We start from the raw sequence: 22,843 nt of genomic DNA on the forward strand, positions 1-22,843 counted from the left end.
TCCCTTGGACTGCAAGGCGATCAAACCGGTCAGTCCTAGAGCAGATCAACCCTGACTGCTCTTTAGAAGGCCAGATCCTTAAGATGAAACTCAGATACTTTGGCCACCTAATTAGAAGGAAGGACTCCCTGGAGAAGAACCTAATCCTGGGAACAATAGATGGCAAAAGAAGAAGGGGACGGCAGAGAATGAGGTGGCTGGATGGAGTCACTAAAGCAGTTGGTGTGAGCTTGAGTGGGCTCCGGGGGATGGTGGAAGACAGGAAGGCCTGGAGGAATGTTGTCCATGGGGTGCGATGCGACTTCGCGACTAACAACAACAATCATAAAGGACTAGGGGCAAATGAATATGCAAATAAAAATGGAGTCATAGAATAGTAGATTTCAAAGGGCCATCAGGGCCATCAGGTTCAACCCCCTGCTCAGTGAAAGACTCCAAGTTAAACCATCCCTCTCGGACATCTGTCCAATTGCATCTTGAATGTTTCTAGTGTGAGGAGCCTACAACCTCCCTAGTTATTGGTTCCATTGCTGTACTGCTTTAACAGTCATGAATTTCTGCTGATATCTAGCTTTCTGTAACTTGAGACCATTGTTCTGTGTTCTGCCCTCTGGGATGATCAAGAAGAGAATGTGTCCTCCTTCTTTGTGACAGCTTTTCAAATACTTGCAGAGTGGAATCATATCTCACTTCAGTCTTCTCTTCTCAAGGCTAAACATACCCAGTTCTTTCAATCGCTCTTCATAAGGCTTTGTTTCTGGTCTCTAAGTCATCCTTGCTACCCTCCTCTGAACCCTTTCCAGCTTGGCTGCATCTTTCTTATGCTATTAATGCACCCCAAAATAGCATTTGTCCTTTTGCAGCCACATCACATTGTTGACTCATATAAGCTTTTGATTTACAACAGTTTCAAAATCATTTTCATTTGGAGTATTGTTGAGCCAAGTATTCCACATCTTGTAACAAAGCATTAGGTGCAGAACCTGGCATTTGTACCTATTGAATTCTGCTATTTTCAGCCCAGTGCTCGAACCTGTCAAGATCACCTTGAATCTTATGTCTGTCTTCCAGGGCATTAGCTATCCACCCAGTTGTGTGTCATTTGCAGATATAAGAATTGTTCCCTGCACTTCCTTATCCAAATCATTATTCAAAATGTTAAAGAGCACTAGACCCAGGACTAAACCCTGTGGTATCCCACTTGTTACCTCTTCTCAGTTTGAGAAGGTGCCATTGATGAGAGCACATTGAGACCAATTCAGTAGCAAGCTGTGGATCCACCTCTTAGATGTTCCATTTAGCCCACTTTTAACTAGTTTGCTAATCAGGATATCATGGCACACCTGTGTTTCCATCACAAGCCACAGGGGGTCTCCCACAACTAACTTCTCTTCTTGCTCTTGCAAGTGCTTCAGTGCCACTAATTAGTTGAACTTTACATTCTTGTTAAAGAGAATTGTTGACAGAATATGGAATAGACTGTGTGGTTTCTCCAAGGAAAATAGCAAGAATGGGACGAGGCAAGAGAACTTGTCCAAAAGGATCTGAACAGACTATGGAAGTAGGCAGGAGACCACAGGATGGCATTCAATGTGGATAAGTGCAAGGTCTTATACTTGGGGCATAGGAATGGGTGTCATAAGAACAGGTTAGGGGACAAATGACTGGAGAGCAGCACTTGTGAAAGGGATCTCGGGATGCTGGTTGACTGCAGGCTAAACATGAGTCAGCAGTGTGACGTGGTGGTCAAGAGGGCAAATGCCACCCTTGGTTCCATAGTGTGAAGCGTGGCTTCTAGATCAAGAGAGGTCAATCTACCACTCTATACAACTCTGGTGCGCCCGCAACTGGAGTATTGTGTTCAGTTTTGGACCTCTTGTTACAGGAAGGATATAGCCAGGTTAGAGTCAATGCAATTCTTCGGTGCTCAGCCTTCCTTATGGTCCAACTTTCACAGCCATACATTGCAACTGGGAAAACCATAGCCTGGACTGTACAAACTTCTGTCACCAGGGTGATGTCTCTGCTTTTTAGTATGCTGTCTAGATTTGTCATAGCTTTCCTCCCAAGGAGCAAGCATCTTTTAATTTCTTGGCTGCAGTCCCCGTCTGCGGTGATCTTGGAGCCCAGGAAAATAAAAGCTGTCACTACCTCCATTTCTTCCCCATCTATTTGCCAGGAAGTGATAGGATCGGATGCCATGAACTTAGTTTTCTTGTTGTTGAGTTTCAAGCCAACTTTTGCACTCTCCTCTTTCACTTGCATCAAGAGGTTCTTTAGCTCCTCTTCACTTTCTGCCATTAGAGTGGTATCACCTGCATATCTGAGGTTGTTAATATTTCTCCTGGCAATCTTAATTCCAAATCCTTTCCCAATTTTGAACCAATCAGTAGTTCCATGTCCAGGTCTCACTTTTCTTACTAAGGTGGTCTGGTATTCACACCTCTTTATGAATTTGCCACAGTTTGTTGTGATCCATCCAATCAAAGGCTTTAGCATAGTCAATGAAGCAAAAGTAGATGTTTTTCTGAAACTCCCTAGCTTTCTCCGTGATCTAGCGTATGTTGGCAATTTGTTCTCTAGTTCCTCTCCCTCTTCGAAACCCCGCCTGTACTTCTGGTGGTTCTCAGTCCACATACTGCTGGAGCCTAGCTTGTAGGATTTTGAGCATAACTTTGCTAGCATGTGAAATGAGTGCAATGGTGCAGTAGTTTGAACATTCTTTGGCATTGCCCTTCTTTGGTATTGGAATGTAAACTGACCTTTTCCAATCCTGTGGCCACTGCTGAGTTTTCCAAATTTGCTGGCATATTGAGTATAGCACTGTAACTGCATCATTTTTTAGGATTTTGAATAGCTCAGCTTGAATACTGTCTCCTCCACTAGCTTTGTTGTTGCTCAGACTTTATAAGGCCCACTTGACTTCACATTCCAGGATGTCTGGCTTGAGGTCATCGACCATCCCACTGTGGTTGTCAGGGACGTTAAGCTCTTTCTTCTATAGTTTTTCTGTGTAATCTTGCCACCTCTTCTTATTCTCTTCTGCCTCTGTTAGGTCCCTGCCATTTTGGTCCTTTATCATGTCCATCTTTGCATGAAACATTCCCTTCATATCGCCAGTTTTCTTGAAGGGATCTCTAGTCTTCCCTATTCTATTGTTTTCTTCTATTTCTTTGCACTATACATTTAAGAAGGCATTCTTATCTCTTCTAGCTATTCTCTGGAATTCTGCTTTCATTTGGTTGTATCTTTTCCTTTCTCCCTTGCCTTTTGCTTCCCTTCTTTCCTCAGCTAGTTGTATAGCTTCCTCAGACAGCCATTTTGCTTTCTTGCATTTGCTTTTCTTTGGGATGGTTTTAGTTGCTACCTCTTGTACAGTGTTGTGCACCTCCGTCCATAGTTCTTCAGACACTCTATCAGATCTAATTCCTTAAATCTATTTGTCACCTCTACTGTATATTCATCAGGGATATGATTTAGGTTTAGGTCATACCTGAGTGGCCTAGTGCTTTTCCCTACTTTCTTCAATTTAAGCCTAAATTTTGCAACCAGAAGCTCATGATCTGAGCCACAGTCAGCTCCTGGTTTAGTTTTTACTGACTGTATAGAGCTTCTCCATCTTGGCTGCAGAGCACACAGTCAATCTGATTTCTGTGTTGACCATCTGGAGAGGTCCGTGTGTAGAGTCGTCTCTTGGGTTGTTGGAAAAGAGTATTTGCTATGACCATCGTATTCTCTTGACAAAATTCTACCAGCCTGTGCCTTGCTTCATTTTCTACTCCAAAGCCAAACTTGCCTGTTATTCCAGTTATCTTTTGGCTTCCTACTTTAGCATTCCAATCCCCCATGATGACAAGGACATCATTTTTGGGTGTTAATTCTAGAAGGTGTTGTAGGCCTTCATAGAACCAGTCAACTTCAGCCTCTTCAGCACCAGTGGTTGGGGCATAGACTTGGACTGCTGTGATGTTGAATTGTTTGCCTTGGCTTCGAACTGAGATCATTCTGTCATTTTGGAGATTGTATCCCAGTACTGCTTTTCCTCCTCTTTTATTGACTATGAAGGCTACTCCATTGCTTCTGAGGGATTCTTGCCTGCAGTAGTATACCTGATGGTCATCTGAATTAAATTCACCCATTCCTGTCCATTTTAGTTCACTGATTCCTAAGATGTTGATGTTCAGTCTTGTCATCTCTTGTTTGACCACATCCAGCTTGCCTTGATTCATGGATCTTACATTCCAGGTTCTTATGGAGTATAGATCTTTGCAGCGTCGGACTCTCCTTTCACCACCAGATACTTCTGCAACTGAGTGTCCTTTCGGCTTTGACCCAGTCGCTTCATTCTTTCTGGCATTACTAGCCCTCTGCTCTTCCCCAGTAGCATAGTGGACACCTTCCGACTTGAGGGTCTCATCTTCCGGTGTCATATCTTTTTGCCTTTTGGTACTGTCCATGAGGTTTTCATGGCAAAGATACTGGAGTGGGTTGCCATTTCCTTCTCCAGTGGATCACGTTTTGTCAGAGCTCTCTGCTATGATCTGTCCGTCTTGGGTGGCCCTGCACGGCATAGCTCATAGCTTCATTGAGCTACGCAAGCCCCTTCACCACAACAAGGCAGTGATCCATGAAGGAGAGTGTAACTTATCCTGGAAATAAAACTGCTGGTGGGAAAGCACCTTAAGAACACATTATAGAGTAATCATATTTACTGCCAAGAAACTGCTTACCTGATAGGTCTTGGCCACCCTGTTTTATGCATGTCTTGCAATTCTGATTCAATCTTTTGTACTCAGATTTATCACCAATTTGCTGTTACCAGATTCCTAGAAGACTATTTCTTCTCCCATATAGTAACCATCTTTTGAGATATTGGTCAGATGGATATAGGCTAGATGCAGATCTATCACTCACCTTCTCTGAGTTCAGGATCTTAGCAACTTCCTCAAATCCTTTTCAAACAATTAATGTTATAGAAGCAGTATTACAAAATAATAACCATACAGAACATGCCTAATTCAAAATGGGGTTTGCATCTTGCCCCCGTACAACCAAGCCCTCTAAGTCTCCTTTCTGCTCTGTTCCTGAAGCAACAGCATGCCCTACTTTGTGGGAAATGGAGAAGCAACAGGGCGCTGGGAGGTCTCACAGCCATACAAGAGAGGCCAGAGCAACTTTGGATTCACGGCTGTCAGTCTTGTACAGGTGCATTGACAAGGCATTGCACAATTGGCATTGTACATTCTAGAAGCCACCTTTTTTCACAGAAGCATGTGTGTCATTAAATAATCAGACCTAGTATTCTTCTTTAAAAAGTCTAAAAGTTCTTGTACATGGAATTTATACAGATTTTTTTTTCTGAAACGACTTGTAGGTGAGAAGCAGACAAAGGGAGCTCTGGGAGCAATTGAGATGAAAATCTGTGCCAGGTGAGAACCTTAGTATATTTGATCATAACCAGAAATCAGCATAACAATGAGAGAAGAGGAAAATGTTGTACAAGAAAAATGTTTAACCAATGTGTCAAAAATTACTTCACTTTTAGAGTTTATCAGTAAATATGCATGAAAGTTGAATATTCCACATTTCCACCCAGCACAGGGAACACACATGAAACCATATAACAACCTTTGAAGTTCCAAGGTTTCTACTGACATTGTTAGAAGATGATACATCTCAATTGTATGTTCATCTCTGTGACAGAAATAAGGCTGTGTATGCTGCCTCCTTCCCTCTACTTTCATCCTCCAGTGTGGGCATGGGGAGTAGTTCAGAATTTTTTGCTATTGCTCTTGATTAACCTTAGCTTGTCATATTTATCCAACACTGACAAATTGTGATAAATCTTAATTATGCTTTGTTTGAAACAAACAGTATCAGATGATGTGTTGCGAAGCTGGCATGTTTCAGCAGACAAAAACTAAGATTAATCACATTTAGGGGTCAGGTGTAACACTAAGCTATAATTAATCAAAAATGAAAGTGGAAGGTGCATCAGGGAGGAAGGGTGCCCAATGTGTTGATGTGACACTATGTCCCATTCCTCTCAGCCATACCCTCTGGTGACCTCAAATGCAAAACTGGTCTTACTGGTAAATGTCCTTCTGTTCAGCAGAGGCTGGACCTGAAGTCTGCTCTTGGCGAAGGCTTGTCTGGGTTCGGTGTCTCAGAGTGGGAGGGGAAAAGCACGCTGTGCTGGCTGCTGCCCTCCTGCGGAGGCAGGGTGCTCTATGGCACATTCTTCTCTCTGTTTGGTCCACATTGCCAGGGCAAGTCATACGTAGCATTTGTTAGTGAATGGAAAGGAACTGTTATTCTTCGTGGTCTCTGTGCATCACACATATGGCTCTTCGCACATGCATGGAGCAGTTTTCAGGAAGATTCTAAAGCTGATTAATTAGTATTCGGTGGGAGCCTGGCCCCAAACGTGACTATCATGAGGGTAGGGCTCCTGCCAAGACCAAATTCTGCTTCGACTGCCATCATGAGTGCATCGGGAAGGTTGTCTCCTTGTGAGTTATATGAGGTAACTCTCTCTTTTCTCTTCTCGTCTTCTCCCTATTGCTTGAAGCAAAGAGAGAGTGGGGGAGATAAATGACACCTTACAGTGGTTACTGCTTAGGCCCTTTCGTCGCGCCTTGTCAGCCAGACGAGAGGGCACTTAAGGCCACTTTCTGCAAGTGCACTGCATGTGGTAGCAAACTTCCTCCGGCTGACGGTCACTCCCTTTGTCTTTTCTACTTGGGAGAGTCGCATGATGTTGAGTCTTGCTATCATTGCCAAGCTTTTATGAAGCAGGCAAGGAACCATCAGGCTGACTGTTTAAAGGCGGAACTTTGGAGCCGCACCTTGGACACTGAGGACCCTCAGCCGTCCACCTCGGTGGCTTCGGCTGCCACCCCGGACGACTTGCCATCTCCTCCACCAGCAAGGATACCCAAGGTGGCAAAACAAAAAAGGCGGAAAAGAAAGCAAAGCCACCAAAATCGCTCACCCTTATTATTTATTTATTTATTTATTTATTTAAAACATTTCTATGCCGCCCCCATCGCAACAAAGCCTCGGGGCGGCTCACCAAGAATACACCTCAGCACTATCGGTCGCTGCCTCTATTCTTCGTCAGTCCTCTCTATAAAAACGGTCACTTACCAAGCTACCACAGCCAGATATCACCTTATGCTTTGGGACAGAATGGCTTCCCTGTGCTCCTCGCTACCCAAAGAGGCTCAAGTCCTGAGAATGAGATCAAGAATGGGGCTACTCGCTTGGCCAGGCAGGAGATCCTCACAGTGTGACACAAGGCTGAGGGTGGTACACGCAATATGACAGGAGCAATAGTCTCCACTGCTTCATGTGGCTTCAATCTTCCGGCTTGTCAGGCAAAGCCAAGGCATGGATCAAAGATATGCCATTCGACGGCAATGGCTTATTCCATGAGACCAAGTCTCCCTTCAAACGCATGTACTCGTGCAATCTTCACCTCCTTTCATGGAAAACTGCCTTTCTAGTGGCCATTACTTCTGCCCGAAGAGCAGCTGAGCTAGCGACCCTCCGGATTGACACTTCATATACTGTCTTTCATAGAGACAGTCATCCTCCAACCTGATCCTACCTTCCAACCTTATTTCCATATCAATGAGCTGATAATTCTGCCCTTGTTCTTCCATAATCCCTCTACTCCTATAGAGACCACTCTACATTCCCCAGATGTCAGAAGGGCTCTTGCCTTTTATAAATCAAGAACGCAATCCCTAAGACAGACTCAAAGGCTGTTCATCCTTTATGGTGAGCCACACAGAGAACACCCGATATCTCCTCAAAGGCTCTCTGGGTCCATACCATTTGTGTGGCCTATGCCCCCCCTACCTTCAATTCTCTGGACCTGTCAAGGCTCACTCAACTAGACCCACATCCACCTCTACTGCACTCTATGCTGGAGTGTCCCTGACTGACCTCTGTAAGACAGCCACATGGTCTAATCCGTCAACCTTCATTAGACACTACTGCCTCGATGTCAAATAAAGAGAGGACTGTGCCTTTGGTAGATCCATCCTCTCCACTGTACTCCACTGAGTGACACCACCCTCCTCCTAGAGTTAAACTCTCCAGTCTCCCATATGTGTGATGCACAGAGACCATGAAGAATAAAGACAAGTTCCCTTACCTCTAACTGTTGTTCTTTGAGTGGTCATCTGTGCATTCACACATACCCACCCGCCGTCCCCTCTGGTGTCTCTCTTGGACACGTGGGTTATTCTGCATCATTCACACAATGATGATGGCGGTCTCAGCTTTGAACTGAGGTCTCGGCCGGAGCCCCACCCTCACACTAGCTGTGTAGGGGGCCCGACTCCCACCAAATACTATTTAGTCAGCTTTAGAATCTTCCAACAAAACGGCATGCACGAAGCAGCATGCACGAAGAGCCCATATGTGTGAATGCACAGATGACCACTCGAAGAACAACAGATACAGGTAATGAAACCTGTCTTTCTTTAGAATTGTACTTGTGTAGGTTTTTGTAAGACATATGAGGTTGAAGTACAGCTCAAGTTGTCCTACTGCTGAGGCAATTTCTCCTCTCATAGGAAATGTATTAATCCCTTAGCCCTGCCTTCTCATGGAGTTAATGGAGAGCAGTTAATCTCTTCCAGAAGAATACATCATGATAAATCTGACTTTCTGTTTCCTTGGTCTTCTTTTTTTCTTCCTGACTTCAGGTACCTTGGTGAAATAGATGCCGCAATGACAATGATTGATGTTTCCATGCTCACTGGTTTTATTCCTGATACTGAAGAACTCAAGAGGGTAGGTGAGGCCTGCTTCATGCAGGAAACAGTTTCTTGATAGCATGATCCTGGGCATGTTTCCTTAGAAGTAGGGTTGCCATCCAGTTAAACAAAATTTAACTGATTATCATTTCAGTCAGCTAAATAAACAAACTGTTCATTAAATTTACATATATTTGCACAAGGGTGAAATGATACTTCTGAGGCAAGAAGCATACTTCCCTTGATTTCAAATGTTTTGTAGTAAGAATCATGTTAGAAGGAGCATAAATTCTGTCTGAGAGAGGTGGGAAAATGTATTTTTGGAAAGTTCTTCTCACCTGGTAGTACTCACAGGTAGTGGTATTATAATATTTAAATATAATTGCTGCCCAATTAATCTGAAGTACAAGTCTACCTGATTAAACTTTTAAAAATTGACTAATTGGCCTAATCAATCAATAAAAGAATATATCCTTACTCAGAAGTAACTCCCACTATTTCCAGTTGTTTACTTTACCATAAATGCATTTCAGATTAGAGCCTTAGCTGTCCTTTGGAATAATTTAATTGGAACAAGAAATTCACTGCAAGCAATGAAAAACTCTTAGCTAACAGATTAGATCTGCAGAAAGGATAATTTCAGACTAATTGTGAATGCTACCATTTCTCCTGCTTTGACACATTGTTTACTAGGCTGCACACAAGAGAGTGGCTGACCCCAGCCTGCTCATGCCAGCAGGTGTCTATGTAACTATAGACTTGGCAAAGGCATCACATAGATGTTGTCACTAAAGCCTGCCTACCATGAGGCCAGGTGAGGTGGCCGGTTACAACTGGTGTGCAGTTAGGAAGGTAGGAATGGGAAAGAAATCTGTTCCATTTCCATTATAATGGGAGAGTACTTAATTCCAAACTTTCAGGTCAATATACAAACCGAAAGTCAATGATCCTTAAAAATTCATGCTTCTCCAAATTTTGCAACAGATTTCTTGAAAAATGCATATATTGCAGAAAAGTGCACACAAAAATATGTCTATTGGTGAAAATAATTTTAAAATGCATTATAGCTGATTGTTTAAAAAATGTTCAGAGAAATGTTCGCAAAGTCGGACTTGAAAATCTTGGTGATATCTTCAAAGCAGGACAGCTAAAGTACTGTCCTCTTTGACTCATTATTGCACATGTATATGTATTTAAAACTAATGTAATTTAATTTAATGTAATTTTATTAGGTTATGTATCTGTATTAATCTATGCTATTGTTGTATTATTTTATAATGTATTTTAAATGTTTGGTGTTAGCTGCCTAGAGATGCCATGGGTGAAATTGACAGCTTATAAATGTTTTAAATGAACAAACAAACAAGCATGCAGACACAATCATATGGGAATGCCTCTAAGCCCCTGAATGCAGAGCTTACAGGCATCCAGGGCAGAGCAGGTGGAGTGATGGGGGCTATCTTCACCTTCCCACTCTTCCTGCTCTGCATTTTCTTTCCTCCATCTAGCAATGGCTTTTCGGAGGTGGAATGAGGGAGGCTGAAGCAGCTGAAGAGCCTCCTACCCACCCTCTGAATGCCCCTTGTCTTGCTCTCTGAGATCGCTTTTCCAACCTTGGAGAGCAGCTTGCACACTTCTGCCAGCTGTCTCTGACCTCCAAGCTGGGATTCTAGAGACCATGACATAATTCTCTAAAAGAATTGCTTCCTATTAATAAATGGAATCAGTATGATGCTATTATCTGTTGATAGCTAGGACAAACATGTGATTAAATGCTATGAGCAACTCCTATTTAGGGATGTGCAAAAGCCCTCTGAGAAATTTTGCACATTTTATCAAAATTTTCCAAATCTTTGCTGCATATTGAAACTCCCACATTCATCTTAGATAATATGTTCTGATCCTTACTTGCTTGTGTGAACCATGCAAAACAGGGCAGGTACCAATGATGTTCTCTCTATTAGCTTTCTGAAGGAGTCGACAAATATATCACTCAATTTGAAATAGACAACATCAAGTCGGAAAAAGGGAACCTCCTCCTCTATTTGTACAAGGTAAAGGATCATAGAAGAGAAAACTGGTACAATATATGCAAGTCTGGGATGCAAAGGTTGAGGTGTGGATATTTTCTTTAGCTGATTCAAAAAGCATTTTATATATTTTTCCATTAAAAAAATGTAGTCCACTTTTCAAACACGTATTCAAGGTGGTTAGCAAGTTCCCCTGGCAGCTTTTGGGGCATGTTTGCACAATCATAGAATGTTTGCTTATTCCATTTCCAAACCCCTGCTCATGGGTGGTCTTGTCCAAACCCAGCAAGAGTGGGTTGTTGGTATGATTTACAAATGACTCTAAACCCATAGGTTGTCTTAGAGTTGTAGCTGGTTTGTTAACCACCTCAACAGTCCACCCTCACTGGTTTTGGATGATGCAACAATCTACAAGTGAAGAATGGACACCCAGCCTGCCAGTGCCTTAAGCCACAATGGCAAATCAGGAATTGGTAACAATGCATGTGATTTGCATTGCCAAACAGGGAGGCAGGTTAGACTGAGGGACAAAGCCTAGAGTGGAGCTTTGAAGCCAAGTCAAGACCTTGAGAGATCTCAAATACCTTTTAAAAATTGCATAAAACTAAGCATTGGTGAGCAATGAATCAGATCCCCTCAGGCAAGCCAATCAATCACTGAAAATCTGTGAGAGGATGTTTCAGTATTTAAAAGCATACTTCAAGGGACCCAGTTCCATCCTGAAAGGTTCACTGTGCGAACAAACACAACAGTATCTGGCAGTGGCTTCCCTCCATGCTTCTCATAAGCTGAAGATGTTGCTGAAACATTTTTTCCTAGAGTTATAAGTTTTACCATAGCACTGCCATTATCCCTGGTGGAAATGTCAGAGTCACATTCTGCTAGGAATAATGGGAATTGTATTTCAACTCCAGGAAACCTGCACAAAAAAACCCAGCATCCATATGCTAGCACTCTTGTGTTTAAAAGGAGAATCCCTACCACACATGGCTGCCGGAGCTATTGTTATTACTTGCTACCCTGTCCTGTTCCCAATGTATGTTTTTCCTCTGGGAATGAGGTCAAACTGTTTCTCCATCCCCACCCCAATTCTGCTCTCAGAGCTCAAGCAGAGGTGTTTCCCTGCATGATCACAACATTTCTGCTTTGAAAGAGAATTTCACTGTGTGGGGTTTGAATAAGTTGATGAGGAGAGGCTGATAAAGATGATACATAAAATCAATTCCCCTTCACATGCTACCAGCAAACATCTGCTCCCTGTTTGAAGGCAGATATTGCTTGTTCTAAGAATGCAAACAGGAGTGCTAGATACTTTCCTGTGCCTCTTTAGGGAGGAATGAAGAACTCAGTGAGAATTTAGAAGAACTCCAAGCTAAAATGGATCAGGTCTGGACCTGCTGAGAAGGATAAGCCTCTCTTCTTTAATAACCCATTGTTGATGCCTTAGCTGTCTTCAGATTAAATTGTCTTTCTGCATACTTAAGGAATTGCTGATAGATGGCATGAGATATGCATACAGAAGACAAACACAAAGAAAGATGCCTTATTCTTTATCCTCACTGGGAAGGAAGGGGGCCGCAACTTCCTTCCCAATGAGGTGGAAGACATGCATTTACCTTATCTCTCACTCGCCCTGACTAGCATGTACTAAAGGAACCGTGGCCATAATGTCTGATGTAGGTGTTCCGTTCCCCATGTGGCCAGCCAGGAATCCACATGCAGGACCACCTCCCACATATGTTCCCCAGCAACTGGCATCAAACTACTGGACTGAGAAAGTCACATCTTTCCTTCTCAGGCTTTTCCTGTTTCACGGTGTCTCCTCCTGAAACAGAGCCAGTCTGATTCTCGCTAGCCGCTTGGCTTATCTTGAAGTTTATGAACCTTGCACTGTGACAGGCCCATGCTTTTGCCATTCCCATTCTCAGAACTCCTTACAACAGCAAACAGAAACCTGAACCCTACAAGGAATCTGCTTTACCTTTTTCCATCATTTCCCCTGATTAGAAAGGTTCTTACCAAAATGGATCAGACAGAGGGGATTCCTATCACTCCTTGGTGGCCAAAACAGGCATGGTTTCTAATACTTCTTTACCTATTCAAGGGTAAACCTGTCCCCTTGGAACCAAGAGGGATATGGTACAACTGATGGCATGGAAGATGCACCCTTGATTCCTGAAACAAACTTCTCTTTGGTGCTTCATAGTATGCCTGATGTGGTGAGGAAACCCTCTACTAAACATTCCTATAGTAAGAAATGGAAGGATGCTTCATCTTTTGTTGTTGCTTCTCATGTGGATCCTCTTTAGTGTCCAGTTCTCCACATCCTTTGGTATTTACTCTCTTAGAGTGTGGGCTTATGGTGTTATTGATTTACAACCATTTCTGTCACAACCATTTCTGTCTATTTATTTATTGACATATTTTTATAGGCTGCCTATAATTGCCGAGGCCTTCCTAGGCAGCTTACAATGCAAAACATACTAACAGGGTAAAAACATTAAAAACCAATTAAAACATAATGAATTAAATATCTATAAAAACAGTTAAAAGTCTATCATATGCCAGAGGATGTGGTTTTGGTTTTCTCTCATCCATTGTAGCACCAATTTTTCTAGGGAGTCCAGAATATTATAATGCCTTTTCAGGCTCTCACAGTGGAATCTCTCCATTGTGTTAAGGCCCCTGACATCAAAGCTACTCAACCCATTGATTATGATGGACTTTTGGCAGCTGTCCTGGAGGGTGGGCTTTCTTGTAGACATGACTTTGGATCTAGCAAGTTGTGCACTGTCCAGGTGGAGTCTCTGTATATGATCTTCTATACAGACAATGATGCGCTCCGTGCTCACATAGCTTTTATCCTGAAGGCTGTCTTAGATGTTCATGTTAAGCAGGATATAATTCTGCCTTTTCCCCCAGCTCCAGATTCTCCTTTGAAATTAATTCTTCACCTGCCCATTATCCACAGGGTTTTAGCATTCTACAAGTCACAGACCTAATCCTTTTGTCAGTTGCAGCAGCTTTTCCTGTGCTAAGTGTCAAGGATTTCCTGTCTCTTTCTTGTACTTTGCATCCTGGTTTATTCAAACAATTAATCTTGCTTGCAAACTGGCACAGTTGGAGCTTTCAATATAGTTAAAGTGCATTCTACCCATGGAGTAGATAGGTGTGCCCCCTACATAAGTTATGCCCAGTGGTTACCTGATCGAAACCATCCACATTCATTCATCACTATCACCTGGATGTCTGTACCAGGGCTGTCCCGTCTTTCAATGTAGTGGTGCTGTCACCCATACTTCAGTGATGACGCCTTACCCAGTGGTAAGTCAGATTGCTATTTGCTCTTATCTGCACAGATTGCTCTTATCTCAGAGCAGAAAGAGAGCTTGATTACCTCTAACTTTAGTTCTTTGAATGGTTGTCTCTGCATTCACACAGTCGATCCATCATCCCTACCTGGATGTCACTGGTGACTTCAGCATGATACCAGAGTTGGCTATATTTTCAATATTTTCATTGTTCTCTGTATTAGTATTGACAGTGAGATTTCTCTCTGTTCTGAAGTCACAATATTCCACCTTGAGAATCAGCTTCAGGGAGTGGGGTTATTTGGTTTCATACAGTGAAGTGTGTAAGTGCTGTCAAATGGGCAGAAGTGACAGTTCTCCCACTAACTCATGGAATCGTGGAGGAAACCTCAAAGGCATTTCATCTAACCTTCTGCCAGTACACAAAAAACCATCACAGCAGCACTCAATACATATTCATCCAACTCAATATGTAGTCATTCGATCACCATTTAATAAGCCATAACAAAGGAGAACCTGCCATCTTCTGCAGCTGCCTATTTCACTACTGATCGCTTATACCATCAGAGCCTTCTTCTTAGTGTTGAGTCAAAATTCCCTTTCCTATCACTGGAACCTATTGGTTTGGGTCCTATCCCATAGTGGACCAACAGAAGACAATTTGCTCCATCATATATGTGACAGTTCTTCAAGTATTTGAAGGTGGCGATCATATCACTTCTTGTCTCTTCTCCAGTCTAAACACGCCCAAACTTTCCTCAGGGATTTGGTCATCATCTTTGTCACCTTCCTCTGAAGATATTTTTTATACTGGGGTACCCAGAGTTGAGCATAGTGTTAGACTTATTTATTGTAAGCTGCCCTGAGATGTTCTGTAGGGGGCGGGATAGGAACACTTTTAATAAATAAATAGTGTTCTATGTGAAGTCTGACCAAGTATCATTCTTCCTCATGATCTTGACACAGTGATGCATCACGTGCTGCACAGTGATGCTAATTCAGTGATGAATTACCCTTTTCCCCTGCTGTTCTGTCTTTGGAATCAACTAAAATCCTAAATCTTTCTCTGTTATCAAACCAGGGGTCACCCATCTTTTGCATACAAAGCCAAGTAGGTCTTCCTGGATAACCTCCATACACTGAAAATAATGAACATTCACACTAAGTCCAACATTCACAATCAGTCAACAGAAGATTGACACCTAAAGACTTGTTCTCTCTCTTTTCTCCTCATCCTAGGTTTCCCATACACAGGATGAATGTCTGCAGTTTAAAGCATACAAGCATTTTGAAGTTGGTTTCCTTCAGCCAGGATCAGTTAAGATCTACAGTTATTATGCTCTAGGTAATGGCAACCATAGCAGTCCTAAGGGCTCAACTTAGTTCAGACTGAATGCACTGTGAAACATGAATGGGTTTTGAATATTAGGGGAAGGGGGGCAGATTGTCCCCATTTGTGAAATGAATACCATCTATATGAACACCATATAGTACCAACAAGCAGCCACGGTGAATCAAAACACCATTGAATTACAGGTGTTTTACCAAGGCATGAAATGACAAAACAGCAGTGTGCTTTGGGGGCAGAGTGGGTGAGCCCAAGGTATTTTGCTGCTCAAGAAGCAACACTGCTTAATTCAACAGGTGCCTCTCTAGGGTCACTTGCAGTGACACAGGACTACAGAGGACCCATTGGTGCTCGTGGGCTCCATTTGGCCCCCAAGGTCATTTTAATTGCTAAAAGCTGCATCAGATCCAGGTGTGGCAGCATTGTATCCACTTTTGAGAGTTCCACTCAAAAGGAAAATGAAAGTCCTTTCAAGGTGTATGGAATAATATTCTGTATGTTGTTACTTCCTGTGCATGGATGCTCGGCAACAAGGAGGCCCTAGACTACTAGATGGCACTGCCTCTATTGCACAGTGTGACCTCTTGTAAAGGAAATGGTTTGCTTCCAGCGCCCTTAGACTGCTATGTAGAAAATAGTAGCCCCCCTGCACGCACGCACGCACACCTGAAGAGTACAGAAGACAGCCCTTCCTATTGCAAGAGAGGTTACAATATAACTGATTAAACTTGACTCCAAGTATGTTGTGGCACATATGCAGCTGACCTGACTCTCTTCATGCATAAGGTCAGGTTAATATGTCACCAATATTCTCCTTGAGAGAAATAATTTCCCCACTCTGTATGCTCCTCAAAGCTTTCCTGTTTGATTTCTACCTTAGGATATAATCTAAGGACAATATATATGGGAGGAAACTGCACTGAATTAAATGGGATTTTACGTCTAAGTAGACATAACCCGTATGTCTGTTCTACTGTAACTCATAAAGTACAAACCTTTTCCAGTTTGGAGTAGCTTGGGACATTTCTTTCCTTTACTGATTGCAGATGAGCAGTGCACCAAGTTCTACCACCTATCCAAAGACAGTGCTGTCTTCAGTAAGTTGTGCCAAGGTGCTGTTTGCCAGTGTGCAAATGGTAAGTTTGGGAAAGGTGGGGAGATGCTGCTTCTGCTCACTCCTGCTGAGACTTAGAGGGGTTGGAATATGGGGTAATATGGGATCTAAGAGCTCTGGATTCGTCAGAATCAATCCAGGGTGGATCTATGATCTGTAGGATGATTTAGGGCAGAGTGGGCCAATCTTCTGATGTTCTGAAGTTCAACTTCCTGAAGTCCCTGACAGCAAGCTCAGTTATCAGGAACATTGAAAGCTGGGCATCCACCTTCTGCCCATACTTGGTTTAGGGGGGTGATGCTGTTTAATTCTGCAAATTATGAGATTAACAGAATTGGGTGGCAAGTAGCTTCTCCACTCCAGGGCATACATTTAAGTGGCAGAGACAGAACAGAGGAATCAATGTTTTCTGGTCATGTCATCTTGCCTGTTATGTTGCACCAATAATTTTTGTTGTCACTAGGGGAATGACTAACAAAAGAGTAGCTGTTATGCATTACAATTTTATAAAACCACTTTTAGTTATGTTTTAAGCATAATATCTTTTGCCCATATCTGGCCAGATAATTCTGTGAATTAAACCCATTTCTATGAAGAGACGGTGTAAGTGTTGAAGTATTGTTAGGAATGCTGATGAATTTAAAAACATATTTGAAAACATAGCAGTCCCTGGTGAGAATAGCAGCCATTTCAAGGTTATCTGTAATCTGCATAGTATTGAACAGACCATTCATCTGCTAGATTCCAGATTAATGCAACTCATGGGAACCAATCACCAGTGATCCATAAAGCTGAGCAGTAAGCAGGACATAGACGGAAAATGCAGTGAGCACCCAATTGGAATTCTGCTCCAGTTGCCTTAGCATTGTTTTTGAAAAGAGACCCCGGCTGTCCCAGTGATCAGTGGCACATCTACTTAGTTATTCCCCTGAAAGACCCTAAAGAAATCTTCATTCTCTATCTTTCCCCGCTACCCCTCCAGAAAACTGCTACAAGCGCTATGAGGCAGATGACCCTGTCAACGTTCAGAAGCGAATAAATGAAGCTTGCAAGCCAGGAGTGGATTATGGTAACTACAATTTAGATTGCAGAAACCTGTAAATATAGAAAGAGCCATTTGCACTGTTAATGTTCAACATAGTACAAGAGTCTAGCACTTGGGCTGGATCTCAGTGCCTCATGGTAGGTGCATTCTGCCCACATGATGAGCTGCTGCTCATCCATTATGCCTTTTCCTATGGAATTTGTGTTACCTTACGTTGCAGTGCAGATGCATCGCAACTCTTCACGTATTCTAGGATTATGTTTGTTCAGATTTTTTAAATCGTATTTTTATCATACTTTTCAACAAAGCAAAACCATGCAAAAGAAAAAAGGAGGAAAGAAAGAAAAATAGATTCAGATCTATGTAGGTATACATCTATCAGGTGGAGATAAATGTCATCAAACTCAGACCAAATCTTTATTTGCATGTACTGTCTCTATGCAATCTGGTCAGATACAGAAAGTGCTATTAAGTTTGCAGTCCACTGTATTATAAGAGGTGAGCAATTCCCTTCCCAGTGTAATAATATTATTATTTTCATTTCCATGGTAAATATTAGCCAAAGTTCTCTAATTGTTTAACAATAAATTAAGCAATCCAATAAAATACAAGTAAAAGCATAAAATTCCAATGCAAAATTTAAATTAGACTTCAAAACAATTTCAACTACTCAAACAAGTTCAGTAAAGTTAGACCTGACTTATATGGCTTTATAGGTAAAACCAGCACCATGAATTAGGCTTAGAAGCATGCAGGCAACCAAAATCAGCAAGCCAGACCTGGTGTTACATGCTAGAGCCTTCTGGTCCCAATTATTAATCTGACTGCTGAGCTTTGCACAAGCTGCAGCCCCTGAACAGTCTTCAAAGGCAGTCCCACATAGACAGCTTTGCAATAATCTACTTTGAATATTACTAGAACTGAAGCCAGGCTATCCTTCTCCAAGTAGGGGTGCAGCTGGTCTACCATCTGAAGCTGGCAGAAGGTACTCTGTGTCACTGCAGCAACTTGAATTTCAAGTGACAAATAAGGCTTGAGGAGGACCTCCAAGTGATGAAGCTTTTGCTTCAAGGGGAGTACAACCTTGTCTAAACCTGGTTGAATACCCTCCATCCAGTCAGAAGAACCTGCTACTAAAAGTATCTCAGTCTTGACTAACTTGAATGTTGGTTTCTTAGCCCTTATCCACACCAGGGTTGCAGCAAAGCACTGGTTTTAGATCTCCATAGCCTCACTTGAGGAAGATGAAAAAGAGATGTAGACTTAGAAACATTGAAACATAGAAACAGAATGAGTCAGAAGGGGTCTCCCAGGCCATCTAGTCTGACCCCCAACTCCAGCCGGCTCCGCTCATGACATGCCCACCATGGGCATGTCTAGCCTATCCTTGAACACCCTCAACATTGGGGCCTAGACCACCTCCCGTGGAAGCCCATTCCACACCCTCGGGGTCCTAACCGTCAGGGAGTACTTCCTGGCATCTAAATTAAACCTTCGTTCCCTGAGCTTCACTCCACTGGAGCGCATCCTGCCCTCCTCTGCAGGGGAGAAAAGGTCTTTACCCACCTCCGTGTGACACCCACTTACATACCTGTATGTTGCCAACAGAGCGCCTCTGAGTCTCCTCTTCTCCAGGCTGAAGAGACCCAGTTCCCTCAGTCTCGTCTCATAAGGCATCCCCTGCAAACGGCCACCAATCTTGTGGCCCTATGCTGCACTGACTCTAACCTGAGTATATCCTTCCTGTAATGAGGGGCCCAAAACTGAGCACAATACTCCAGTTGTGGGTACACCAGAGTCGTATACAGTGGTAGTAATACCTCTCTCGATCTAGAAGCCACACTTCTGGCTATGCAACCAAGGGTGGTGTTCGCCCTCTTGACCACCGCATCACACTGCTGACTCTTGTTTAGGCTACAGTCAACCAGGACCCCGAGGTCCCTTTCACAAGTGCTGCTCTCCAGCCACTTGTCCCCTAACCTGTACTTATGACACCCATTCCTACGCCCCAAGTGCAAGACCTTGCACTTATCCACATTGAACGCCATCCTGTTGTCTCCTGCCCACTTCCATAGTCTGTCCAGATCCTTTTGGATCTGAAGTACCTGCTCCTCAGTTGTGGCCACTGCTCCAGTTTTAGTATCCTCTGCTAATTTGATCAGCAGACCGTTCACCCCTTCTTCCATGTCATTGATGAAAAAATTAAACAGGACCGGCACCAGGACAGAGCCGTGGGGGACCCACTTGTCACTGGCCGCCATCCTGATGATTCCCCACTAATGGTTACTCCCTGCTTTCGGTCAGTCAGCCATGCCCTAATCCATCAGACAGTGAATTGGTCTATCCGTTGTTTCTCAAGCAGGATATCATGTGGCACTTTGTCAAAGCCCTTGCTGAAATCCAGGTAAATCACATCCACTGCATCCCCGCTATCTAGCCCCTTAGAAACCTTGTCATAGAATTCCACAAGGTTTGTCTGGCAGGACCTGTTATTGCTGAAGCCGTGTTCTGTGGCCGCCACCCTCCCTTCCCTATCTAGCATCACTAGATCTCTCGCTACTATGAGCCTTTCCATTGTTTTTCCTACACTGGACATAAGGCTAACTGGTCTGTAATGCCCCATGTCCCTTCTACTACGCATTTCGTGTATTGGGACTACTGATGCCACCCTCCAGTCCTCTGGAACTTCACCCATTCTCCACGAGGCCTCAAAAATGGAGGCCAGCGGGCATGAGAGAACCCCTGCCAACTCTCGGGTGTAACCCGTCAGGGCCTGGTGCCTTTGTAATGTCCAATGCCCTGAGGAGCCCTTCGACTTCAAGGGGGGTGACTCTAATTTGTGCCCCTAAGTCCCCGGCCTCATCTAATCTCCTGTGCGGATCTCCTCCATCCTGCTTTGGGGTGAACACAGAGGCAAAACACTCATTTAGCTTCTGTGCCTGTTCCCTCATATCAGTCATTGGTGCCCCTTCCTCCTTATTTAGCGGTCCCACCACTTGTCTCGCCTTCCTCTTGCTATTTACATGCTGATAAAAGCACTTTTGTTTGCTCAAGATATTCTTTGCAAGTACCAGCTTTTAATCAGCCTTAGCGTTGTGAAGAATCCTTCTGCATCAGGCCTCCCAGTATACCCATTTGTCTATTTGCCCTAGTACCCATTTCCTACGGAGGTTCTAATCCCTCTAAGCACCTCCTTTCGCATCCATGGCAGCGCTGTCCTTTGCCTCCCCGCCTTACTAACTAGAGGTATCGTCAAGCCTTGCACCTCCAAAACCTCCCTTTTGAGTGCCATCCACCCCTACTCAACTTGCTTGTCTTCCAGTAACCTATTCCAGGAAACTTCCCATTTTGGCCTTCAGTTGACCAAAGTTGGCCCTCTTTAAGTACCAGTTTCTAGTGTTCGACCTGCTGCACGTCCCCATTCCCGATTTCAAAGAAAAGGATTGAGTGATCACTATCATCCAGAGCTTCCCTAATCTGTACCTCATCTATCAGCTCCTCCCTGTTGGTCAAGACCAAGTCATGAGTGTTCCCCCCTCCCCCCTCCAGCTGCCTCTCAGGCCCTCTGTGTGAAAATCCCTCCCTCTATAGCTTCTAGGAAGCGATGTGACCTGGCTGTCACCGCTGACTGAAATCTCCCATAATTACTGTGTCCTTCCCCCGAGATATCCTTGAATCTCCTCCGTCAGGACATCATCCAGGGTCTCAAGTTGACCGGGGGGGTGATAACATTCCCCCACTGTCAGGTCCCTCTCCCTGTCAAAACCCCTTAGTTTCACCCAGACTGCCTCTACCAGATCCCCTATCTCACTGCATCCTATCCCTTCCCTGACGTATAAAGCCACGCCCCCCCACTCCACTTTCCCTTCCTGTCCTTTCTAAACAGGTGTTAACCCTCCATGTTTACATTCCAGTCTTGCCTTTCATCCCACCAAGTTTCTGTGATCCCCTCCAGGTCATACCCTCCTATTCCCAGGAGAGCTTCAAGCTCTTCCTGCTTATTACCTTTGCTCCTCCCATTGGTGTACATGCACCTCAACCCCGTCCCACAGCTTCCTTTCTTTGGAGTCCCCAGGCTCCTCCTTCCTCCCATCTTCCCTGATACCGGCCCTCTCTTTGTAGGAGTTTTGTCAGTCCCTGCAGTACCTCTAAAACCCTGGTTCCAAAGCCCTGATCCTCTCCTCACACTCGTCCAGTGCAGACAAGTTTCTGGGGGGCCCGTACCCACCCCCCGGCTCAGTTTAAAGTCTCCTGGACAAAGTTCGCTAGAGCATCTCTAAAGGACCTTTTCCCCATCCTTGTGAGGTGCAACCATTCCTTGCCAGAATTCCATTGGCAAGAAACCGGGTGCCGTGGTCGAGGAACCCGAAGCGTTCCTTCTGGTACCACACCTAAGCCAGTTGTTCACCTCAGTGACCCTCCTATCCACCTTGCCCAAATCCCCAGACCGGTAAGATAGATGAGAATGCCACTTGGGCCTTAAGGTCCCTGAGTTTCTTCCCCAAGGCCTCCAAGTCCCTGGTGGTCCCATCCACACCCTGCCTGGCTATGTCATTTGTCCCGCATGGATCACCAGAAGCGGCTGGTGACCCCCAAGTGGAGCGAACAAGATGCTCCACATTATCCTTCACATGCTGGATGTGTGTGCCTGGCAGGCAACAGACCTCCCTCGCCTCAGGGCTGGTGCGGCACACTTCCGCCTCCGTGCCCCTCAGCAGGGAGTCCCTGACGACAATCACCTGCTGCCATCTCCTCCTGGTGGTGGTAGGCAGCCGTACCCTGGCCCTTGCCTCTCCTGCAGTGGCCCCCTTGCTGCTTGTGGTCCTAGGCTGGGGATCCTGCTGGTCCCCCAAGGCCTCATCAGCCCCAGCCCCTCCAAGCGGAGAGAACCTGTTTCCCAGCTCCAGATCGGTGCCAGAAGGAGGAGGCCATGCTGGCCTCCTCCTCCTGTGGGTGACATGCCTCCATGTCTCCCTGGCTGTTCCTCCCGTGGCCCCTCCCTCAACCCTCTGTCCAGAGGGGGGCTGCTCCGGGGGGGGCCTGGAGAGCTCTCTCGGCCCTCAGGCACCTCACCTCCTCCTCTAGGAGGGTCAGCCCCTTGCACAAAGGACAAGTGTGTGTCACCAGCATCATGATGGCAGTACACCCCAAAACACCAGATGATGCCACTTGAGTAGTTTCATGTAGACGTTAAATAGCATGGGAGAAAAAGCCAACCCCTGTG

At 44.3% G+C, this 22,843-nt stretch overlaps 1 protein-coding gene across 1 annotated transcript in view; it reads left to right on the forward strand.

The window, feature by feature from the left end:
• The window catches only part of LOC123030054 (A.superbus venom factor 1-like), a 126,948-nt gene that overhangs the window by 94,950 nt on the left and 9,155 nt on the right, over window positions 1-22,843 (forward strand). Inside the window, exons 32-37 of the mRNA XM_044443616.1 lie at window positions 5,375-5,429; window positions 8,721-8,808; window positions 10,736-10,825; window positions 15,352-15,457; window positions 16,507-16,596; window positions 17,557-17,643. Coding sequence (XP_044299551.1) covers window positions 5,375-5,429; window positions 8,721-8,808; window positions 10,736-10,825; window positions 15,352-15,457; window positions 16,507-16,596; window positions 17,557-17,643 — 516 coding nt within the window. The remainder of the gene's footprint in view (window positions 1-5,374; window positions 5,430-8,720; window positions 8,809-10,735; window positions 10,826-15,351; window positions 15,458-16,506; window positions 16,597-17,556; window positions 17,644-22,843) is intronic.

This window comes from Varanus komodoensis, unplaced genomic scaffold, assembly GCF_004798865.1.
Source record: "Varanus komodoensis strain SLA01 unplaced genomic scaffold, ASM479886v1 scaffold42, whole genome shotgun sequence".
NCBI lineage: Eukaryota > Metazoa > Chordata > Lepidosauria > Squamata > Varanidae > Varanus > Varanus komodoensis.